Source organism: Mesoplodon mirus, assembly GCF_964341445.2.
Source record: "Mesoplodon mirus genome assembly, chromosome: 15".
NCBI lineage: Eukaryota > Metazoa > Chordata > Mammalia > Artiodactyla > Ziphiidae > Mesoplodon > Mesoplodon mirus.
Window position 1 is genome coordinate 45,128,224 of NC_138991.1, and position 24,591 is coordinate 45,152,814.

The 24,591-nt window shown below is 51.6% G+C and overlaps 1 protein-coding gene across 2 annotated transcripts; it reads right to left on the reverse strand.

Moving 5' to 3' along the window:
• Positions 1–720: 720 nt before the first annotated feature.
• On the reverse strand, positions 721–24,591 carry KDM8 (lysine demethylase 8). Of its 2 annotated transcripts, XM_082600506.1 has the most exons (8): positions 24,513–24,591; positions 15,446–15,941; positions 12,926–13,092; positions 11,656–11,788; positions 9,634–9,678; positions 3,593–3,742; positions 2,678–2,770; positions 721–2,585 (listed from the first exon to the last, which is right to left on the reverse strand). In XM_082600506.1, exons 2-8 carry the CDS (start codon positions 15,911–15,913, stop codon positions 2,421–2,423), a joined length of 1,221 nt encoding a protein of 406 aa, XP_082456632.1. In that variant the 5' UTR covers positions 15,914–15,941; positions 24,513–24,591; the 3' UTR covers positions 721–2,420. The 2 variants fall into 2 exon arrangements, 1 of the variants encoding a protein (XP_082456632.1); XR_014291530.1 differs by lacking the exon at positions 721–2,585 and having other exon boundaries at positions 2,691–2,770; positions 3,452–3,742.

The window sequence follows — 24,591 nt, forward strand, 5'->3', positions numbered from 1 at the left end:
CTCCCCATTCCCTCAGCGCCCTCTGCTCGTGCTGCAGCGGCCCCTTCCTCTCTCCCAAGGCCAAGTCTTTCCTGCCTCGGGGATGCTGCACCTGCTGCTGGGAGCACCTTCTTCAAGTCTCAGTGTCAGTTCTGGATTCCAGGTCCTTCAGGCTTCTACTCAGACGTCAGCTATGAAAATCATGTCCCCAACCCCTCCCCTGTTGCCACATTCCACCATCACCCTGTTCTCTTGCCTTCACGGCACTTATCACTACCCGCACTACTTATTTTATTGTCCGTCTCCTCTCTGGACCCCCCCAAGAGCACGAAACACAAGGAGGGCAGGGGCCCCATCCTGCTCGATGCCGCGCCCTGCCTGGCACAGGACTCGGGTGTTGAGCAGGCCTCTCTGCAGCTCTGGTGGGTGGGTGCCTGTACCTCCCCTTGGCCCTGCGAGCAGCTGGTTGACACCTTTCTTCTAAGCCGCCTTCAGTCCACACCCCTCAGAGCTGAAGCCAGCCCTCCAGCCGGGATACTAGCAACAGGGGAGCCTTGCCCGGAGAGCAGATGAAGATTTCATCTTCCCATCTGACAAGGGACACTTGCTCGAGGCGGCCAGGCCTCAATATGTTTTAATGAACGCTTCCTCTAGTCCCTAAATTCAGAACCACGACATTACAGATGAACCGCTTTTTGTCATCAGCGGCTCAGCAGGAGTGGGACCTGCCAGCTGGGATGGATGGGATCCTAAAGGCTGGGCCACCGTGGGAGCTGGAGCCGGGGAAGGAGTGGGTGTTATGCAGGCAGCCCTGGAGTTACGGCTCGTCTGCAGCCCGTCTGCTCACTGATGGCGAGCCTGTGGGCATGGTGGCATCCCTATTTTATGCCTGACTGCCTTCAGCGGCGTTGATATTTGCTATAAATTCTTCATATGAAAAATGAGGTAAATAACTATCAATAATGCTGGGTAGGGGAATAAACGACCTCACAAGCAATTGCTCAGAGCCCTCGATTCCTTTCTAAACAGCTCTCGTATTCGCCTGGCCTCCATGCCCGGCCCTGGCCCGGGCTCACCCACGGCGTCAGACCCACAGCCTCCCTGCAGCTTTGACCATCAGCCTCTCCTATTCCCTGCCAAGAATCAAACGTATGTTCTGATGATCTCTCTGCTCAAAATGCTGAAGCCCCAAGACCTACATGATAAGGTTCAGATTCCTTGGCCTGGTTACAGAGGACATTAGTAGCTAGTTTCAGCCGCCCATCAATGCTTCCCACCCCCCTTCTCACAGTAACTCAGGGGGGCCTGTGAGCCAGGCCCCGCCAATCAGGGCAGCCACTCCCTGCCCCACGGCATTGCCCCAGAATGGGCGAAGGTCCCAGGCCCAATGGTCAGAAACTTCCCTGAGGTTTCTGAGCTGTGGGTCAAGGTGCTGGGATCTGGAGTTGACCTGTTGGGGCCATCTTCTCCCCCCGGGGAGAAGCCTACCTACAAGAGGGAAGAGACTGAAGCCAAGGTCAGACCAGCAGACATGAGGTGGCCACGGAGGGAGAGAGGCCTGGTGGGTAGAGGCATGGCCCTGGGCCACCTCCGCAGCTGTTCCTGCAGGTCTGTGACGCCCCTGCCCCCAGCATCCTTACCTGGTCAAAATTCAAACAGAACCACCCATGTTTTATACAAACAAAACAAACGTGTTTATGGAAAGTCTGAAGCCTGGGCCTCTCTCCTGGCCTAAAACCCTCTTTCAGAGAGGAGTGGCCCCAGGCGATGGAGGCAGCAAGGGGCAGGAGGGCCGCCAGGTGGTTCCTGGCTGCTGGGAGCATGTGGAGTGGGAAATTCACCAAGCTAGCAGGGCTGTGCGCTTCTCTGAAGGCAGGTTACACTTCAGTAACCAAGACAGAAACTGCCCCAGGCCCCCACTGCCCAGCAGAGGCCTGAGCTGAGCAAGCCGGTAAGAACCCACCCCCGTGACCAGGCCATGGCCACCCCGCTCCAGAGCCTGCGGGCCATGGCTGTCCTGACAGGCCAGTATTTACAACAGTAATAATCACGAAGACTGGTGACAGCGGCTGAGGTCTGTAGCGCAGCTCTGCCTACACCGCATCCCTAGAGCCCTCTGTGGTGAGGACTAGCGCCGCCCTATTCTCCAGATGGAGACACACAGTGGAGTTCCTTACCCCAAATCACACAGGGGTTAAGCGACAGGGCCAGCTTGAATCCAGGCAGCCAACCTCAGAGCCCAGGAGCTTCTGTGCGGGTTGTGGGCCGGGAATGTCCCTCTGGGATCCTACCCGCCTGCCTCTGCTGCCCACACTGGCCTGGGCACCCCTCGCCCTGCGTGTGCCAAGGCGAGGGAGTCCTCAGGCGCAGGCCGGGCCAGGCACAGGGCGGCGGATGTGTGACCACAAGCGCGTCTGCTTGCCGGGCACCCTCCTCTCGGGCTACGACCACCAGAAGCTGACCGAGAAGCTCAGGTCCAGAGCCCGCACGTAATGCCAGTACTTCACCGGGATGAAGAGGATCTCTCCCGGAGACAGGATGCAGGACAGGAATGGGGCCTCGGCAAACCTGGGGAACTTCTCCACGTCGGGATTCTCCACGTCAACCTGAGGAAAGCGAAGGAAGTCACTGGCCTGCTCTCAGAGACAGGGTGTGGAGGAGGGGAAACGGCAGGTCCTACCGGGTCCCCCAGGCCCACCTGGCTCGTGTTGTGAAGAAGGTGTGTGTCATGAGGATACAGGGCCTCTGACTCCTGCGGGGAGTACAGCCGGATGTATTTCCTGCCCATCACCTGCAAGGAAGAGAGCCGCCCTCCTCAGCAGGTGCCCGGCCGCCCCGGCTGCCCCGCGCCCAGCACACACGTCAGGTTAGGAGTCACTGCCTTCGCTACTGTTGCTAACAGGCACTCGACTGTGGCACCGCTGTTTCAGTGCTGTATGTTTATTAACTCTGAGCCTCAGCACAACCCTCCGAGTGGTCTATCCTTTCCCCCCCATTTTACAGGTGAGGATATGGAGGCACAGAGAGGTTAAGTGAATGGCTCACGTCCACAAGGCTGAGAAGCGGTCTGGCTCCCCGCCTCTCCGCTGCCTCTGGGGACTGGTCCCCGGGCTGGAAGAACACTCTCACTTGTCAAACCTCTCTGCCTGCGACGGAAGGTGGTTTTATAACAGCTGCCCCTCCCCTTACAACACACACACGCACGCGCGCGCGCTGCTCTGTCTGGGTCTCAGTAAAACTACCCACTGGCTGAGCAGCTTCCCCGTATTTGGAGAGAGGGTTCTGGCAGGAGAAGCTGGCCTGGTTCTGATAGATAGCAGGGGAGAGGCATCCGTCGGGGCACTTGCTCCGTCCGGAGATGGCGCCCGGCCCTGTTCTGCCCTCAGGAGGCGTCTGGGAACCCAGACGATGCAGGAGCCATGTCTGGAAGCCGCCCCGACCAGGCAGAGGGCCCACCCCTGAGGCCTGGTACCTTTCGTTTCTCTGTGTTCACTTCTGTCCACGTCCCTGTCAGTGGTTCATCTCTTTAGTGTTTAAATGTGGACAATGTGGCCAGGCCGTGTGTGGCTGGGCCAGGAGGAGGGGGAAGGCCAATGTTCTGAGCTGCTCCAACCTGGGCTAGGAAGTTCTGCTGGGGATCCTGGTGAAGCGGGGAGACGGTGCCTTGGGGACCGAACCAGGCGTTGATGGTGATCTCCTCTTCCTCCCCGGTGCCCAGGCAGCAGTAATCGGGGATGCTGATGTCCTGCTTCAGCTCCGGGATCTGTAGGGTCGGAGCAGACGTGGAGGGTTAAGACCAGGCCTGTGGCACACAGCAGCCTAGAAGTCCACTGACTCTCCCGGAAGGCTGATACACACTGTCTTCTTGTGTAATAATATGACTGTAGCCACATTTTACTGTACAGGAGTTTAAAAATCAATTTTAAAAAGTAAATACATAATTGCTAGGGAAGGGTTATAATTTTATTTTCAGATTTATTTCCATGTCATATGCATTTTAGCTTTGTTTCCTTTTCTTAAAAACCTGATACCACTGCTTTGTACCTAAAAATAAACCAGCTTGCAATTTTCTAATTTTAGAACATCAAATTAAAGAAAAACAAAAAGAAAATGGGACTGAGTAGTTAATGAAATCTCTGGAAGGGAAGATTTTCCAAAATTTACTAATGGTAAAGCAATCACAGTTGGTACATTTAAGATAAGTTACTTAATACAAAGATGGGGAGTAAAATGGAAAACATTTGAACTGTGGTAAAGGAAGGTTAATGCAGAGAGTGCATGCAAAATAATAAGGAAAAATAATAAGGATCCCAATACATAAGGTATACAAATAAGAAAAGGACAAAAACCAGATCATACATAAAGATGAATTAGATATAAAGAAGGGTTTCAGTCTCATTAGCAATAAACGTCATCATTTCCCACTGATTAAATTAGCAGAAGTTGAAAAAGTGGTAACACACAGTGGTGGTGAGGATGTGGTAAAGGGGGCACCCTCATGCCAGGCTGCTGGTGGCATCAAGCGATGTGGTCAGGACTTCCCTGGTGGCGCAGTGGTTAAGAATCCACCTGCCAATGCAGGGGACACGGGTTCGAGCCCTGGTCCAGGAAGATCTCACATGCTGCGGAGCAACTAAGCCCGTGCGCCACAACTACTGAGCCTGCGCTCTAGAGCCCACGAGCCACAACTACTGAAGCCCATGCACCTAGAGCCCGTGCTCTGCCACAACAGAAGCCACTGCGGTGAGAAGCCCGTGCACCACAGCAAAGAGTAGCCCCCGCTTGCCGCAACTAGAGAAAGCCCACGGGCAGCAACGAAGACTCAATGCAGCCAAAAACAAACAAACAAACAAACAAATAGATAAAAATTGGGTTAAAAAAATTAAAAAAGCGACGTGGTCAAGTGTGGAAGTCTTAAAACCATTCATGAACTTTGACCCAGTTGGAAGTGAGCTTGTGCTGCTCCTTTCTGTGGCGGCATCAGGGGCCTCCGGGAGGCTGTGAAGTTAGGGCTCCCGGGGAAGGACGAGGGCTGTACGAGGAGGTGAGGGCTGTACGAGGAGGTGCGGTCAGCTCACCTGCCCCGGCACTGTCAGTGACCATCTCTAATGAGATGGACAGGTTCTTCTTCGATTTATGATGGGGTTGCGTCCCGATAAACCCACCATAACTTGAAAATATCAGAAGCTGAAAATACGTTTGATGCACCTAACCTACTGGACCTCACCGCTGAGCCTGGCTTGCCTTACACGTGCTCAGAACACTTACATCAGCCTACAACTGGGCAAAATCATTGAACACAAACTCTATTTTATGATAAAGTGTTGACTACCTCACCCAATTTATTGGATACCGTACTGAAAGCAAAAACCAGAATGTTATCTGGGTACAGAGTGGCTGTGACTGTATGCATTGTTTCCCCTCCTGATCGTGTGATGTACTGGGAGACCCAGCCCAGCATCACGAGAGAGTATCGTAAACACACCACTAGCCCAGGAAAAAAGCCAGATTCAAAATTCAAAGTACAGTTTCTACTGAACGCATATCACTTCGGCACCACTATAAGGTTGAAGAATCCTAAGTTGGGGACCACCTTATACTTTAAAACGGCAACTACCGTGAGTCCCCTCGTGTTTTCTTGTGCCCCACGCCTCCTCACTTCCCGACCAGACCTGCAGAAGGCAGCTCCAGGGCTCCACTCCCAGGGCCAGTGAGGAATCCAGCCGCCCTGAGGGAGGGGCTGGAGCTGCCTTCTGCAGGTCTGGTCGGGAAGTGGCTTCAGCCAGGGTGAGTGGTTTCTTCACTCTGAGACTCTGGTTCTTTCCAAATGAGGCCAGTCCACCACAGCCCTGCCAAGCCCCCAACCCCCAAGACTGCCTGCTCTGCTGCAAATGCTCGGAGGCTTTGGGAAACTTAAGTTTGGTTCCCAAAAGGTTGCAAAGGGGACCCACTATGCTAGTTTACTCAGGTATTTCAGAGTGAGCTCTCTGGTCTGAAGGGACACCTGCAGGTGGACTGGCCATTACTTTAGTGGAACAATCGCAGGGGGCGGCCGGAATGTTCTCCCTGCGGGGAGCGTGGGCTGTTCCGTACTTTTAGAGTCTGTCTCCAACTGCCCATGTAGAAATGCGGAAATGCTGCTGTGTCCACTGCTTTGGGCTGACAGAGAAGTTCACAGTCTGCGGTGCCCTGTCCTGTGGGGTTCCTCAGTGAGGGGCGAGATGCCAAAGGCCTCTGGAAACTGCCTGCTTCTCCCCTGCCAGGCTCGCTGTCACACCACACAGTTTCTGGCTGGGATTACACCAGACTCCAGCCCTGTGGGATGCTGAGAAGCTGCCTGGTTCCTGATGACATCATCAGGTTTCCTGAGAGGTGACTGGTTGACCAGACGGTGTCATCAGAGCCACTGGCCAAGGATTCAGAGACGCCAAGAGGAGAAACCATCTTAGATGTGACTGATACTTGAAGGCAGACCAAGCACAGTGGCCAAAATCTTCTGAAACACAGGGTCGCTGGGAGGGGAGTCAGTAAGAGGTTTTGGATGGGGCGACCCTGAGCTTCCTGCAGGCAGAGAAGGCCCCAGAAGCCATGCAGAGGCTGGCAGGCCAGGTGGTCCCTCTGCGCTGCATGACAGCCCCAGGGCTCCAGTAGTCCCCAAGGTAGTTTGACAGCAGGTGAGAAAAACCATTTCTGGGGTCCCGAGACAAAACGCCTTCAGAGTCTTCGACCGTCATAAAAATAATCATGTACTTTGCCTTCTACTTCTAAATGTGCTTCCTCGTGTTCTAGTAAAATGGCAATTGGCTGCTCCAGGACAGGGAGCCAAGCTGACCTGTGGCTTCCAGGGGCCCTGGGAGGCCGAGCCCCACTATGACTGAGGCCAAGAGATAGGACAGGCCGGTCTCTTGAGATCACGTGGTAGGGGCCTGATCAACTTGAATCCCCCTTTTCTTCACTTAGCAAGAGAGGACAGAGCTCAGGACCCACGAGTCCTCACGTGGGGAAGCCTGGGCAAGAGGACACAGCCCACCCGGCCCCATCACCTCCTGCCCCCCTGTAACTTTGAACCTGCAGCTCCCGAAGGCTGGCACAGCCCCAACTGGGGCCCCCCGGTCAGGACAGGGACTCCAGCTTCCCACTGGCTGTGGTCCTGACCCCGAGTGACCCAGGTCTTCCCTGTTCAGGGCACACACCCAGCCCCTGACCTCGCCTCCCGGCCAGCACTGCCTGCTCTGGGCAGCTGTGGCGTCAGGCCTGGCCAAGACCACATCTGCCAAGTCCCCCCGGATGCCTCAGCTCCATCTAACGAGTGGTTCGGGTCCCAAACCTAGGGGTCTTCCTGGGCTGCTCCCTTTCCCTCGATCTCTGCACGCCCACCACGTTGGGTGCCGGCAGCTCACACCCGTCCTAACCCCGTCTCTCCACGCACGGCGTCGGCTCTCCCTGGACCGCTGCAGCAGCCTTCTAGTGGTCTCCCTGCTTCCACACCTGTCACTTCAACGCCTCCCCAGACAGTGCCACAGCCATCCTGGAAATACTTCCCTTCACATTAAGAAAACCATCCTTCTTCCAGCCCTGATCTCCCTCTCAGGCCCCATCTGCCACTTCCCTCCCCTTCATGTGCTCGGCTCCGGCCACGCTGAACTCTCCTGCCCCTTGAAGGTGAAAGTTCACACCTGCTGCTCTCCCAGCTGGCGTGGCGCTTGTCATGTCCTTTTAGACACGAGAAGAAAATAAAATGGCAAGTTGATGACAGGGATAAAATACCCACAATGCTTATGGTTGACAACTAGCTTGCATCCAGAACATATATAAAGGATTCCTAAAATTCAAAATAAGAAGACCAACCACCCAATAAAAAAAAAAATGGGCAAAATATTTGTCATGTGGCTGGGTACCTACTGCTCATCTTTTGGGCTGTTGCTCAGACATTACCTCCCCAAGACCCCTTCCCTGACTATCGGATGGAAAGAGCCCTTGCCCTGCCCAGCCTCCTCTGTAGGGTACACTTTTCCTTTCCTTCAAGGCGCTCATTACCATCAGATACGTGTGTTTTTCAGGGCCACAGGGCAGGAGAGCGACTGTCCCTGTGTCCCCAGGGCAGGGTTCAGCGCCAGTGCACAGGGGCCTACAAAGCAGCCGTCTCCCCCCCATCACCAGGGTCACAGTCCCGGCCACCCCCCAAGTACAGAGCGAAGAGGAGAGCGGGGGATGAGGCAAGGGGTGGACGGAAAGCCCAACTGTCCGGTCATTCCCCAGGGTGAGCCCTCCTCTGAGCGTTTCGGCATCCTAACTGCACGGCTTTGAAAGCGCAGGATGCAATCTGATTCACGCTACACTTCACTTTGTTCTGTTTTGTTTGCATTTGAAAACAAAGTCTCTGTTCTTCTTGTTATGAGGACTATACATACTCATTATAGATGATTTGGAAACTGCACAGAAGAGAGGGAGGGACCCCCTCGCCCTCTCGCCCCCCGAAGACAATCCCTGTTCACCTTCTGCGGCCTTTCTTCCTGTCCTTTGCCAACTCAGCTACGGCCATCCTGCACATCACTGCACAGCCCCATTTCCTCACTCCCCACGAGCCAGACGGTCCCGGTTCCCGCCACCGCTTCCCCAGCTCTGCCATCTGGTGGCTACAGGCCCCACCTGAGGCAGGTCTGGGTGACGGGTGACGCTGGTGCCATTGGTCTGGGTGCAGCCCAGGATGGACCCTGCACCTCTAAAAGCCAGGATGCTGGCGCTGTCTGGGCCACACCTGGACAGTCTCAGGGGAGCATGTGTGATGGAGAGAGAGCTAGCGCAGCCTGCCACGGTCCCTCTTCTTCCCCTGGGTGCTCTCCTTGCATCCGCTGGCACCCCTGTTGGATTCTCCTGGGAATACCACCTCGGAATGTGAACCCTCGGCTCACAAACGTCCCAGGGCTCCTTGCTGTCTTGGCCTGGCCTTCAAGGCCCTCCCAGCTTGGCCCCAGCCTCCCTCTTCGGCTTCCCGCTCTGCTTTCCTGACCAAACCCTCTCACGCTGATGGACGCGCCCAGCACGTGGGGTTTGTTCTGCCCTCCGACCCTGGCTCATGAGGCGCCTCTCCCTGGGACTGGCCTCGGCCTCGAGCCCTGCTCCTCCCCTCAGCTCCAGCCCACAGCCCCCTCCTCTTTCAGTCTCCACCAGTTCGTCCTGAGGGTCCTCCATCCAGCCAGTCAGGGTACCCAGAGGAGTGGAACCCGGGCCCTGCCACAGCGCACAGGCCCAGGTGCGGGGAGCCTGCCTCGTGAGCAGACGACTGAAAGGTGGTCAGGCAGCTCCAGGCCCTGCCCAGGGAACTCTGTGAGTCCAGGTCAGCGGCCACTCGCTCCTTCTGGGTCAGGTCAGAGCCTGCCGCCCTCACCTGGGGGACCTGTTCCTCGGTTCTGACCACACTCAGGCTGTAGACTCCATCCCCCGGGGGCCATCCTAGGGCCTGCTCCGCTCCCCTGCTGCCCGCTGGCGAGTAGGGCACAGGTAGAGGCACAGGGGCCTCCCTGCTCACCGCAGGGGGCAATGCCACTGGGGAGCAAATGAGGCTGCGACCCCTTTCCAACCCTCCGGGGCCAGCGCCCAGGAAGGGAGGTGGGAGGTGGTGAGAGGGTGAAGGGTAGAGGGGCTCGGACTTACCTGGTCAAAGAGCTGGTGCTGAGCAAGGTACCCGACGTCCTTCGGCTACTCCATGGGAGAAAGACCAGAGGGGACACAGAAAAGCCCTGTTAGTTGTGGGACACCTCCTCAGAGCTGCCCGTGTGGCTGGCTCTCAGCACCCTGCCGTAGGCGTCACCTGGAGGGCTCTCCTCTCCGGCCTGCTTGTTCCCCCTCCTCCGACCCGGGGGCAAATGTGATCCCTCGCCAGCCAGCAAGACTGGGCTGATGGGGGGACTCAGGATCTGGCCCTGCCTCTACCCTGAGTAAGTCACCCTGAGCCCCGGGGCTCAGTTTTCTCACATGAAACATGAAGGGGCTGTACACACATAAGGATTTTTTTTTAAATAAAAATGGAATCATACAATATGTATTACTGTGAAGTCTGCTTTTTTCATTTAATGATATATCATGACTACCTCTTCAGGTCAATACATGCATATGTGGCTCATTCTTTTGATGGATGCATGTTTTATAGACAGGATGCATCATTATTCATTCAACCATCCCCCTGCTGGTGGACATTAAGGTGATTCTGCCGCGGTGTTTCAATAAACAGCCGAATGCTCTGGTCCTGATGTTTACATGCTTCCAAGAGGAGAACAATGCAGTCAGGGAGTACGTGGATTTTAAATCTCAATAGCTTCTGCCACGTTGTTTTCCCAAACGTTACATCATTTACACTCTCACCAGCAGTTAATGTGAGAGTCCACTTTCCTACATCTGCCTGCACTGGAGATGATCATTTTGTGAAAATTTCTACCAATCAGATGAGTGAAAAGATCAGTGCTTTACAAACTGGGCTCCCTGACACTCAGGGGTTCTTTGAAGATGCCCGAGGGCCTCTGAAAGGGTCAGATGGGGGCGGGGCAGATGGGACGCTGGGCACCACTGACCCCAACTGCGGCCAGAGTGGCCAACAGGTATCAGGAAGAGGAAGACACCCAGGGCCCTCACTGTTAAGAAATGACAAAATGGTGTAGCTGCTTTGGAAGACAATCTGGCAGCTCCTCTGGCAGTTACACACAGAGTTACCATCTGACCCAGCAATTCCACTCCTCGTATACACCTAAGAGAAATGGAATCACATGTCCGCACAAAAATGTGTACGTGAATGTTCACAGCAGCATTTTTCATACCAGCCAAAAAGTGGACACAACCCAAATGGCCATCCACTGAGGAATGGACAAATAAGATGTGGTCTATCCATCAAAGGGATAGTATTCGGCCATACAAAGGCACGGAGGACTGGTACGTGCTACGACAGAGATGAACCCTGAAAACATTATGCTAAACAGAAGAAGCCAGACACAGGTCGTCACATATTATATGATTCCAATTATGTGAAATGTCCAGAATTGGCAAATCCATAGAAACAGAAAGCAGATTCGTGGTTCCCTGGGGATGGGGGAAGGGGAAGGGGATATGTGAAGTGACTACTAATGAGTACGGCGTTTCTTTGGGGTGATGAGAATGTTCTAGAATTAGATAGTGGTGATGGTTGCACAATCTGGTGAATATACCAAAACCCACTAAATTGTAACCAAAAAAACCCAAACAAACAAAAAAACCCTCCAAAAAACAAAGGGCCTGAAATGGGAACATATGTCCCGCCTGCCTTTCTCATGCTGGCCAGCCTACTGACCACAGGCCCTTAAAGAATGGCTTCTTGGGGCTTCCCTGGTGGCGCAGTGGTTGAGAGTCCGCCTGCCGATGCAGGGGACACGGGTTCGTGCCCTGGTCTGGGAGGATCCCACATGCCGTGGAGCGGCTGGGCCCGTGAGCCGTGGCCGCTGAGCCTGCGCATCCGGAGCCTGTGCTCCGCAACGGGAGAGGCCACAACAGTGAGAGGCCCGCGTACCGCAAAAAAAAAAAAAAAAAAAAAAAAGAGAATGGCTTCTTGACTCCTCCAAAACCTCCCCTGGCAACACATGGAAGTTATTTGCCCAAATGTAACGTGTTCCCTCCCTCCTAAGTATTAGAGGAAGGAGTCAAATGACACACCTCATTCCTGATGTACTTGCTGATGAACTCATCCACAGTCATGAGCGTCTGGGACCACTCCTCGTCTGTGTACCTGGAACCGACCTCTACTGGGACAGTGCGGCAGCCAGCAATTTCTTGGATGTACTCCAGACTATTCGGAAAACAGGGATTGGCATTGCCATCGTATGCTAACACCCGTTGGGTGCCCTGCTAAACGTGCTACTCTGGTCTCCTTTCATTGGCACAAACGCTCACGAGGTGGAGGAAGACCCCACTTCACTGCTGAGGAGACACAGGTACAAGAGAGGCGAGGCCACCTGCCCACCTGGCACTGGGCAGCTTTGCAGATACAACCTATGAATCTGGTTCTTGCTGGGCAGCTCTATTTCCCTGCTTGCCTAGCGCCTTTCAACTTCTCTCTTTGCTCGCCCTGTCACAAGCAGAGAGACCTTCTTTGGGCCAGTGGAGGACAGTGCAGGGTGGTGAGGGGCCTGGGTCCTCAGCTCCGGTGGCTTGGTGCCGAGTCCAGCCCTGCCTGTCACCCACCAGGGGACCTGTGGCAAGTCCCTTTGCCTCTCTGAGCCCTTGTTCCCCGTTTGCAAACTGTGGGTGATGACAGTGCCCATCACACAGGAACCAGGGAGGGGACAATGAGGGAAGACATGGCATGTACCCGCCTTGCGTGGTCAAGCACGCAAATCTCAGCGGGAACCACTCCCTCCGCAAAACCACTGCCACAAGACAGGCTGGCTCCATCCACCTGCCTGAGACATGCCTCCTCATTTCAAAACTAGGCATGGCTGTGGCATCATGGTTACTGTCCAGCTGCCTGATCTGACCTTTCCACCATGAATCTGAGGAGGGACTGGAAACAGACATGAGGAGAGAATAAACACAGGAGCCCTCGGAGGCCACGCAGAGGGGGTGGGGCTGTCTTGGGTTCTTATTTCTACTCTCAAGGCTCAGGGACCCCTAAGAAACTCCACAGAATTCCTGAGATCCTGCAAAACTGCATAATGGACTTAACATTGGACTTCCAAGACGCACTCCTTAAAAACTGCTTAGGGCCGGCAAGCTGTAGAAGGTAAGAATCTTATAACCTCTGGCATCGCTTCAGAGCACTGTGCCTTTAATGCGTGTTTAACCCCTCGGCCGTCCATCTCACTTCACTGCCAATGAAGTGTCTGTGGGGCTGTATTCACTTGGGGATGATGGGAGGAGGAATCTGGGGGTCTCTGGAGATGCTAAATTGGGAAGAGGAACCACACCGCCCTCAGCAGACACCCACCTCCACTTCTTCATGCACGGCCAGTGGTTGGCCACACCTTCCAAGATCACAGGCCTCCCTGGATCCAAAAAATGCTTCCTGAAATACTGGAGGGATGGACAGTGAAGCCGGGGCACCGTTATTTCTGACGTCATATCTGGAATTGGAACGTAGTCATTCCTTGCTTTCTGTTCAAAATTAAGACAAAACAAGATGGCAACAACTGCAGAAAGGCCAAAATTCGAGGCATTCCACTAGGAATTTGCATCAATGGTAGTAAGACAGCTGAGATGTCATTAGTAACAATAATTAACAGTTAACATTTATTGTCAGTTTTACTGCTGCTACTGCGACTACTGACGTTTCACGATATCAAGATGTTTTTTTCCTCTACCGGTTCATTTAAAATGTTTGTTTAATTATAAAACTAATATATTGCTTTCATAGAGGAAAACTTACTATCCCAAACTCCACCATCTAACCTACAAGGATTCTTCTCATTACTGTATGTTCCTTTCCCACTTCGTTCACACATATGCATCTCTGATCCACTCTAAGATTCACGAAGAATAAGCAACTCTGCCTCTTCTGTCCAATAATTTCTCCAAAGTAGTTTCCATGCTGCCACTCAGTCCTTGCAATGGCTTGAGTGGCTGCCTCATCATTTACTTAACCATCTCCCAGCTGAGGGACCTGAACAAGTTACTGTCTCTGAGCCTGTTTCCCCACGCGTTAAACCCCACTGGGTGACGAGACCTCATATGTAAAGCACCCAGCACTGCTGCCTGGCACCTGTCGCCTCCCTCGGCTCCCCCTGCTGGACCCCAAGCCCGTTCTCAACACTCATGCAGTGGCGGCAGCGACAGCTAACATTCTTCCCTGCGGGTGATGTGCGAGGCCTTGTATTTGCCTCTTCTTTTCTCGCTGTCCCCAAAGTAGACTTTTACTTCCCTGTACTCCCTTGTCAGACAGGCCTTCCCTGACCACCCTTTCTGAAGCAGCCTCCCCACCTTTCTCACCATCTGGGAGAAGACATTCTTTTACAGCCTCACTAGAATGTCAGCTCCAGGATGGCGTCTGGACCATGCCCTTGGTTCCTGGCACATCTGGGCCACCGCTGGGGCTCAGTAAGGCTGCTGAGCAAAGCCCCTCCTACAGGCAGGGGAACGGAGGTGGCACAGGCAGCGGGGGGTGGCGCAGGAATGTGAACCCAGGCAGCTGCCTTCAGAGCCTGAGCTTCTACCCCCTTAACCATATACACTGCCCCAGACCACGAACACCACCTTGGCCATGAAGCCACCGCCATATCCCTTGGGACAGCCCTGGCCTGGGCAAGGGTGGGTGCAACCCCTGGGTCCAAGGGGACAGATATTTGTCCCTTGATCTGCATGTCTGCCCGACCCTCTGAAAGGTACACCAACACCCCATGCCCTTGGCCCTGTGGCACCCTTAGCAACACTGGGTGTTGTGTAAAATCTCATTTGATAGTTTCAGAGCCAAGAACGGCTGCTTTTTTTGTTTGTTTGTTTAAACCAGAGGTGAGGTTGAACATTTCCCACATGTTCGTTTAACAGATCTGCTTCCTCCTTGTGAACAGTCTGTTCGTGTGTCTGGTCTTTCTACTTCCTGGGGCCCAGTTTTTCTTTTCCCCTGTTGATTTGTATAATTCTTATACAATAAAGATATCTCCTCTCTGACAGCTTTGCTGCAAATTTCTCTTCCCTATTTATAGGCTCATTTTTTATTTCAGTTACAGGTATGGTGTATTTATGACATCCATTTGCATTATTCTTATAGAAAAATAATACTCACTGTAGGGAATTCTGAAAACAAGAAAATATTTAGGAAAATGTCGAAAACACCCCGTAACCCCCTTACCCAGTGTCCAGTACAGTCTCGGCCCTTTTTTTCTGGGGGTCAGCACTCTGCTATTTTACAGATAAGGAAACTGAGGCTCAGAGGAGGTGACTGACTTGCCCAGAGGTACTGTGAGTGGGTCCGTGTGTCAGTGCTGAGATGTGAAGCCTGAGGAAACCACCCTCAGTGTCTGTGGGGTATTCTCTGGCACATGCACTTAAATACCAGTGAGGACATGGTCAAGTATCTAAAGGGCAGGACCGATTAGTCATGTGAGTTGTAGAATCTCATCCAAACTCAGCAGCACAAAGACAGAGGCAGCCAGGAAAGTGGGTGACACCTCAACCAAGGGGCCAGGAAGAAGCTGAAAGAGAAGGGCTCTCGCTGGCTGCAGGCCTCGGCCACACAATCCCTCTGAGCCATTTCTCTCAGGAACCACAAAGCTTTTACCCTCCTGCTCTCCCCAGGGGGCACTGCTTTTGCACAAACTGGGAAAAAAAAAATTGAGACAAGAGGCTGTTCCATTTCCAAATCAATGGAGATGCCATTTTTCAACCAGAGGGGTCAGCATGCCAGGGGCTTCACCCCAGGGGAGAGCTGACCTGTGACTTCTAGGAAAACAGGGCTGATGGATTTTGTTGGGTGCGGTCAGTGGCGGTTGCCCACCCCCCTGCCCCCGGATACCTTTATGCCAAGCGGCTCCTGGCTCGGGCCGGGGGCGGGCCTTTTTCCAGAGAGCACGTGCTTCTGGAGGACGGCAGTGACTTTAAGGAGGATGTCCCCAAGGATGGCCGCCCCCATCAGCAGGCCCATGTCGCAGGCTTTCAGGGCGGCGGCCACGGAGGCAGCATCCCCAGGCGGCGCGCACAGACACACGGCTTTCAGGAGGCAGCTGAAGGAGTACACCCGCCGCCAGTCCTTGTCCACGTGCTGCCAGGGCCCCGTGTTGAGCTTCTCCCAGGAGTAGTCGAGCAGCGCCTCGCAGGTCTGCAGACACTCTCGCCTCCTGTCCCCGTAGAAGAGCTCGGCGGCTTCCTGCAGCAGCATCACCACGCTGCCCTCCACCTTCTCTCCCAGCTCCAGCTTCAGCTCCTCTTTCGTGCGGGGCAGGAGTGCCCAGAGGGCCTCCCAGAGCGCGCCCGGCCCCGCCATCGGCCCAGCCGGCTCCGTCCGATGAGTGCTGGGGGGAAAGTAAGTTACAGCAAAACACCACGTTGTATGCCTACATATTTACAGTTCTACATTTTCATAAAATAAGACTGGGGGAAAACAAGCTAGATCTGTGATGACATCCAGTGGCCAAAATGTCAACCACTGAAATTTTAAATATATATAAACTATTTTCCTAAAAAAAGAGAGAGACCGAGAGAGAGACCATGCACAGACCTGGTCCCCTACAGGTTACCAAGGCTTCCGGACTTGTCCCATGTAACACACATCTCATCTGCACTGATTCTTCAACAATGGTCTTCTCTGCCCTGTGAGGGCACCTGTGAGGGCAGGGTCCCTATCTGTCTGGTGTCACCACTGCATCTTCAGGGCCTGGCGTAACACCAGGCACACAGTGGGCACCGGACCCATATTTGTTCAGAGAGTAACATGTATTGTTCTCGTCTGGAATGCCTCCAACACCCCTCTTCTCTGGCAAACTCCTATCCAACCTTTAAGGCCCATCTTAAATGATCCCCTATGTGAAGCCTGCCAAGATTCTCTGAGAGTGTTTTGGGTTTGAGTAGCCCTTGAGCTTCTTGCAGAGTCAAGCTCATAGTAGGCACTCAATTAAGACTACCGAAGGAATGAGATCTTAACATCTCTGGAGGAAACCTGGAAATAGGTAAATCCTATACAACAAGGTTTACCACAGTTGGTGCCTTCAGTGACTTTAGCCTGGACATTATATATAGACGGCAGGCCAATCTCTAGGGATAAGTACTAATATGTGAATAGGTTCTACTGCTCACAACTTATGGTGATTTATTTGCACTACAGTGTTGTAGGTATTATACTAACAGCTGCTATATGCCCTATATCATTTGATACTAAGAAATAGGGACCATCATGCTTTTTGCAGAGACTGCTCTATGCTGGGGGTCAACAAACTTTATCTGTAAAGGGCCAGATATCAAATATTTTAGCCTTTGCAGGCCATACAGTCACTGTTGGTACTACTCTCTGTCACCGTAGTGTGAAAGCAGCTTTATACAGTATGTAAACAAATGGGCACGGTATGTCCCAATAAAACTTTATCTACAAAAACAAACTCTTGCTTTAAGCTCACCAAAGCCCATTCCATCTTCTTCCTGGGCACACAGGTAGACTCCATTTCTCATTTGCAATTAGATGTGACCACGGCTAATGAATGGAAGTGACATATGCCCCTTCCAGGCCTGGTCCATAAACACTTCCTGTATGATCCTCCACACTTTCCCTATCCACTGGCTGGAAGCTAAAGACTCTGAGGCCTTAAGGGATGGCAGAGCCATAAGATAGCCCCCCAACTAGGAATATCCATGCTGGAATGCTTCCGGAGCAAAAAATAAACTTGTATCGTGTTTAGCCACTACAGTGTTGATGATGCTTGTTGTAACAGTTATCCTGCCCTGAATGAAGCAATAACTTCCTTCTATTATTGAGGAAACAGATGGCAGAGAAGGTAGTAGAGGGTATTTGTTGAGTTCTGGTGGCTCAGAATCCTCTTCTCTTTCTTGACAACATACCTCCATCTCCTTTTGAGAAATTCCATCATACCCACTGAGATCAGCCTGGTGGGATGTTGCCAAGGGGTGGGTATGTGACCCAAGCTAGACAATGAGTTGCCTCCTTTGAATTTGAACTTTAAGTAGGTGAACTTGACCAGAGGTAGCTGACATTTCGTTTTGTCCTAGCGGCAGTTTCTGGACCAGACTATTCTTGCTAGGGTCTCACAATTATTGTCTGCAATTCCTAGGATGCACTTTAGTTCTTGTCTTTTCCAAGCCCAGTTCTCCAGCTTTCCGTCGATTCTGTGGGCCCCACAGTCTCCCAAGAAATTTCCTCTTGCTTATGTCAACCAGGGTTTCTGTGGTTAATAACAGAAGAACCTTATTGGACCCTTAAGAGTAACTGACACTCAAGAGCCACTGGTGGGTGGTGAAGGCAAGAACGAAGACCTGCCTGTGATAAAGCCCCATCACACGCTCCACTTCTTGTGAGGGAAGCAAGTCACCCTAGGGTGCAAGAGAGCCCAATGATCCCTGCTTGCTGTTATGAACACTCTTTTCTAACCCCCTTAAGTATGGGCAGGACCTGTAATTTGAGTGGTAGGCAGAATAACATCCCCCAAAGATGTCCACATCCTAATCCCCAGAACCTGTGAGTATGTTACCTAACATGGCAAAAGGGACTTTGCAGATGTGATGAAGAATAAGGGCTGTGAGACAGGATTATACTGGACTATCTGCTGGCCCCAACCTAACACAGGAGTCCTTGAAAGGATCTTTCTTGGCTAAAGTCAGAGTCAGAGGGAGACGTGATTACAGAATTGTTAGACAGTGCAATGTTGCCAGCTCTGAAGATGGAGGAAGGGGGTCCCAAACCAAGGAATGTGGGTGGTCTCTAGAAGCTGGAAAAGGCAAGGAAATGGATTACCCCCTAGAGCTTCCAGAAGGGAATGCAGCCCTGCTAAGACCTTGATTTTAGTTCCATGTTTAACTTCTAACCTATAGAACTGTAAGCTAGTAAATTTTTATTGTTTTAAGCCATCATGTTTGTGATAATTTGTTATAGCAGCAATAGAAAACTATTGTTACTTGCCTCTAACCAACAGGTGTGTAGGTTTGGTATGTGTAGCTATTTACTTTTTGGTCTAAGATGGCAAAAGTGATGAGATGCCACTTCTGGGATCAGGTCACATAAGACTGGAACTTCCATCTTGCTGGCAGACTCTCTCTACTGCCTTCTTGGTTTGCACGCATCGATGAAGCAAGTGGCCCTGTTGGAGGGGCCCATGTGGCAAAGAACTGAGGGTGGCTTAGAGCCAACAGCAAGCTAGGAACTGAGGGCCTCAGTCCAGCAGCCCTCCAGGAACTGAATTTTGCCAACAACCACAGGCACTTAGATCCTTGTCCAGTTGAGCCTTCAGAAGAGAGCTCAGCCCTGACACCATAACTGGAGACTTGTGAGAGACCCTGATGTAGATGACCCAGCTAAACCCTGTCCAGACTCCCAACCCACAGAAACAGAGATAATACGTGTGTGTTGTTTTACAGTCGCTAAATTTATGGTGATGTGTTACACAGCAATAGATAATAAACACTCCTACCAGATTTCCTGGACATGCTGGGATTCCATCTATAACTCACACCAAAGAAGAGGAGGAGAAAGCATGGTTCCCTTTAGCTCTAATATGTGTGAAGACATTAGCAGTAGATACAGAAACAAAGATGTGTGAAGGATGCTAGAGATATGGTCCCTGAGGGTGCGCTGGACAAGCCATTCCTATTGCTGGGCCCCATTTCAGCTCACTCCCCACAAGTTCAGGAATATTCAGTATTCAGCAGACAGAATACTTGCTTCATTTCACCCTCACAATGACCCTACAAAGCTGATAAAGTACTTACAAAGCATTTGCTGTAAAGCCAGGAATGCTCCAAGCACTTTATATATACTCTTAATTCTTACAGAAACTCTAAGTATTATCATCTCCATCTTACAGATAAGGAAGCTAAAGCAGAGAAGTTAAACATGTCCCAAAGCAATTCAGCTAATAGCTCACAAATCCATGATCTTATAAATGAGGAACCAGAGCCACAAGATCACAAGCCAGCACACGATGAAGCTGCACATCTGGGTTAACTCTCAAGAACACTCTGAGGAAGGAATTATTATTCTCCCCATTCTACAGATGAGAAAATCCTATCACTTCACATAAGAAAAGGGTGTACCTTTCTCGCTTGTTATTATTTTTGAGGTGCCTCTTCCTGGGCCTGTCCTAAAGTAAGTGCAGTAATTCAGAGTTTTTCTCAGTTCTGCAGTCTATCCCCAGCACCACTTTCGAATTGTATTTGTTCCTTACCATACTGTGAAGTGGACAGGGGTGTATGTGATCATTTCCCCTGCAACCCCACCCTCCTATTTTGCTGATGAGAAAACTAAAGTCCAGAAAAAATGAAGTGACTTGACCGAAACACACCACCACAGTCAATCGATTGTGCAGAGACAGAACTTAGATTATGCTCAACCTCAGTGCCCCTTCATGTGTGCCACGTCAGTGCTCCATGTTTTTTGGGTTTTTTTTTTTTTTTTTTTTGCTGTGCCACGCGGTTTGTGGGATCTTAGCTCCCAGAACAGGGATCAAAACCGGGGTCCTGCAGTGAAAGCGGGGAGTTCTAACCACTGGACTGCCAGGGAAATCCCAATGCTCCATGTTTTATGTACATTATCTAACATATCCCTCACAATTCTATAGTGTGAGGTTTTACAGATGAATGAAGTGAGAGTTGGGAGATTAAGCAATTTGTCCAAAACTTTACAGTAAGTAGCAGTGTCCACTCAGACACTCTTCATGTTTGGGCATGAGGACTGCAACAGCTTTTGGAGCTTTAGATCCCAGCTCAGTCCCTGGTTCACAATGGATATCCTTCCCAGCTGGCTTACTGCATGACAGGACTCAGAGAGCCTGAGTGGCCTGGCCCAAGCCCGCCAGGATGATTTCTATCTCCAGCCTCCTAGAAGATTCATAAATGTCTTGTGTTGGTCTCGTTAAGAGCTTCACAGTGCAGGGCTTCCCTGGTGGCGCAGTAGTTAAGAATCCGCCTGCCAATGCAGGGGACATAGGTTCGAGCCCTGCTCCGGGAAGATCCCACATGCCGCAGAGCAACTAAGCCCGTGCACCACAACTACTGAGCCTGTGCTGTAGAGCCCACGAGCCACAACTACTGAGCCCACGTGCTGCATCTACTGAAGCCCGCGCACCCTAGAGCCTTTGCTCTGCAACAAGAAGCCCACGCACCTCAACGAAGAGTAGCCCCCGCTCGCCACAACTAGAGAATGCCTGCATGCAGCAACGAAGACCCAACACAGCCAAAAATAATAAATAAATATAAATAAATTTATAAAAAAATACTATACTAATATCAATAAAAATAATAATATATTTAAAAAAAAAAGAGCTTCACAGTGCAGCCTTCCAGCATGGTCTTATCCACTAGCCACATGCAGAACAGCACGTGGACCCACCAACTGGCCTTCCTGGGTGGCCTCAGTGCTCATCCTGAGTGTCTCACATGAGTCTCATAAAGCAATTTCGAAAAATCTCACCTTGAGCGTGCAAAAGGCCTCAGAGGCCTCATGTTCTGGCTTCTCACAAAGGTCTACAAAAAGGCCTCCCAGAAGACGACTTATTTGCCTTAATATAAAAATGGCTTCTGCTGGGGCCTATGTACCAACTTTGTAAATTGGTCTCTTGGTGGCCTTAGAAAATAGCCTCCTGGAGGGTTTCAAATGGGCTATAAACTAGTTCCCTGGGATGCAGATTTTAACCTTTGTAAACTGGCCTCCCAGGGTGACCTTACAAAATAGTCCCTTGTAAAGCTAGCAAAGGCCTTACAAAGCCAGCTTCTAAGGTGGCCTCACGTGCTGTTTTGCAAAGACCTCCCAAGGTGGTCTCTGTTTGGTTTTCATAAACTAGCCTGGTAAGGTGGCTGATGTGCTGCTTCGCCAGTTGGCTGAGGGGAGGGCCTCAGGTTGATGGCCACGTGGACCAGCCTTCTGGGAGAGAGGGCCTCAAGCTGGCTGTACAGAACAGCCTCTTCGTGGCCACATAAAATAGCCTGAGTAATTTATTTTGAATCCAGAGTTCCTCAGTGAACGTCTTACAACAAAGCCTTCAGAGAGACTTATGCTGACGCTGCACCACACAGCCTTCCAGAGGTGGGAGCTTTCGGGATGGCTGTGAGTTCATTTTCAAAATGGTTTTACAGGTTGCCTCTGTGTTAGCCACCTGAAATGGCCCTGCGCATCTCACCATTGATCTTAAACACTAGCCTCCCAGGGGGGCCTTACAATAGCAGCCTGTAGCAACCTGGTGAGCGGCCATGCTGGCCACCATCCGTCTGAGCAGTCTTATGTATGGCTTGGTTCCATCGGCCTCCCAGAATTTTCATAATTTGGCCTTTTAAATAGTTGCCGAATCAAACAGCCTTCCGAGGAGAAGCCACATCGTGTTACATAGAAGTCTTCCAAAGTGGCCTCATGACCTGTTTTAAAAACTGGCTTCATTACATATTGGGCCCTCGTCTGAGGGCCAGGTGAAACCTGGACTTTGTCTTAGTTGTACAAACCTATCTTCCATGATTCCTGTTAGCCGTCTGAAATGGCCTTATAGGAGCAAGGTCCTTCCCTGGCTGGGTGAAACACCTTCTTGTCAGCGGCGTGAAACAATCTTCCAGAGGAGCTGGCCTCGTGTGGGCTGTAAGCAGCAGCCTTCAACCAACCAACCAGTTGATACGGCCTTCCAGTGAAGGTCAGGTAGAGGCTACATTACGCTGCCTTTCTCAACGGCCTCACGTCCAGGCTTTACAAATCAGGCTTCCAGCATTCCCCACGCATTAGTCTGATAGAAAGGTTTCTTGAATTGTATCAAGCAATTTTCTGGAGTAAGGTATCAGCCTGAGTAGCCTCATGGCCTGGCTTTACTGATTTGCTTCCCAGAGTTCCTCATTGAATTGTCTTTTTTAAATAAAAGGTTGTATTAAACGAACGAGGCTTCCAGAGGAGGGAATCAAGGGTAAACTGTGTGAACAGTCTTTCAGAGTGGGACTGCAAACTGGCCTTTACATTGGCTTCCCAGAGCTCCACGTAAAAGGGATAAGCAAGTTGCATAAACAGCCTTCTGGTAGGTATAGGTGGATTAAGTACAGAATTTATCATACAAACCAGGATGCTATATATAAGCCTTTTATTTATTTAGCTTGGTAAAATATACATTTTTCTTTTGCAAAATTTTTTACTCTCATCATTTTTGCCAATGTTTTTTTTTTTTCACTGTTTGGAACCGCCATTTCTGCACGTAGGAATTTCATCTTACACAAGTTGAATACTGGAAGTGCTTATAGTAGCTTTCAGGGACAAATCATAAACTGGCATTATTCCAGGCACATTGAGACCCATGGTCCCCATAATCACAGGCCATATGAAAAAGCCTGAGCGCCCTTGTATCCTCACTTTAAAGTCAGTCTCCTAGGGCTAGAAAGGTATTGGCCTTAAAAGACCTCTTGTTGGTTACATAAGGCTTTTTTTTTGAAGAGGGGGTAGAGGTGAATTGCCTTTTATAAAAGGTTGTATTAAATGAACAAACCTTCCAGAGGAAGGTCTTGTGTCCTGAGTGGTCGTGTGTCCTGGCTTTGTAAACTGACCTTCCAGAGTGCCACCTGCCTGTACTGGTCTCATGACATGAGACAGCTTCCACAGGAAGCTCAGGTACAGGCTGCATAGAATTGCTCTTCTCGGTGGACTGTCTTGTCTTCTTATGTAAAGGACTGTTTGTTGGCATAGGAAATAATCTTGAAAAGGGGGTCAGACCAAGGTTGTATGAGCTAACCTCTCAGAGTGGCTTTTGTCTTGGCTTTATAAACCAGCCTAATGTGAACTTCATAAACGGCTTCTTGCTGGTCACGTTAAACACCAAGAAGCCAAGTACAGGCTGTATACAACAGCCCGACTCAGGTCCTGACTTCCATGAATTCACTATCCAGATAGAGGGCATTATGTAAGCTGGCCTTTGGTAGGCTGTTAGTTAACAGCCCAAGTGGGTTCCTGACATTTATAAAATCAAGCCTTCTAGGAAGCCACCGCAGTCATCCCACAATTCTCTTAACTTATCTTTAAAACTCTAAAAGCGCCTCCCAGAATACATCGGCCTCCATCTGGCTTTCTGGGACCAGGCTGCCCAGTCTTGTAACGAGCAGACAGGATCGGGCTTGGGCCGTCGGTGTGGCCCCAACACCTGCCCACCTCCTGCCCCTGGATTTACTCCAAACTTGTTGAGCACGGTGACCCATCTTTGCTCAGAATTAACCCCTATCGAGTTAGACACCCCCCCTCCTCCAGGCGGCCATATGCACAGGGCCCACCGGGTCCCCCAGGACGAGCGGGCTGGGCGGGCTCTACGTAACCCACCAACCCTCCACCCCGAGGTCTCACACCTTTTCCCTCCCCGGCGCCTCCCCCGGGGCTTCATTTCCCTTGGTCCACATTTGGGGCCCAATGGTTTAAGCGTGCCCAGTCGGCCTAGCTCCAGACCAACAAACAGCGACTGGCTCGGGAGGGTCAGCCGGCAACCACCTGCCGCTACAAACACGGCGGAAATCGGAAGCCTCGCAAGTGCATTAGAGTCGCAACAACGCGACACCAAGAACCGCGCAGGGACACGACAACCTGGTCTCACGCACGCGCAAAAAGAAATGACGGCCTTAAGAAGTGCACCACGCACGCGCAGGGCCTTCCTCCTACCCCTGGAGGCGCTGGAGTTGAACGGCTAAACTGCGTTCTCAGAGCGCATGCGCTACCCCCGGTTCTTGCCCCACTCTGCAACACCCGGCTCAGTTTCGCTGCTTTGAAGGGCCGCCCTGGGCTTTCCAAAGCGCACGCGCGAGACCGTCCTTTCCTGCTTCGCCCCTTCACGCTACGCCTGCGCAGTCCTCCCCTCTCAGCCCGGCCTCCCCGCTTCTAAGGAGCCAGAGCTGCCCCGCCCTCTCGAGTTGCTCAAACTCACCTGTCTCGAGTTTGGACAGTGTCGAGTCGTCGGAGGCCGGCGACGACTTTTCCTTCTGGACCGAATATTCCGGCTGTCT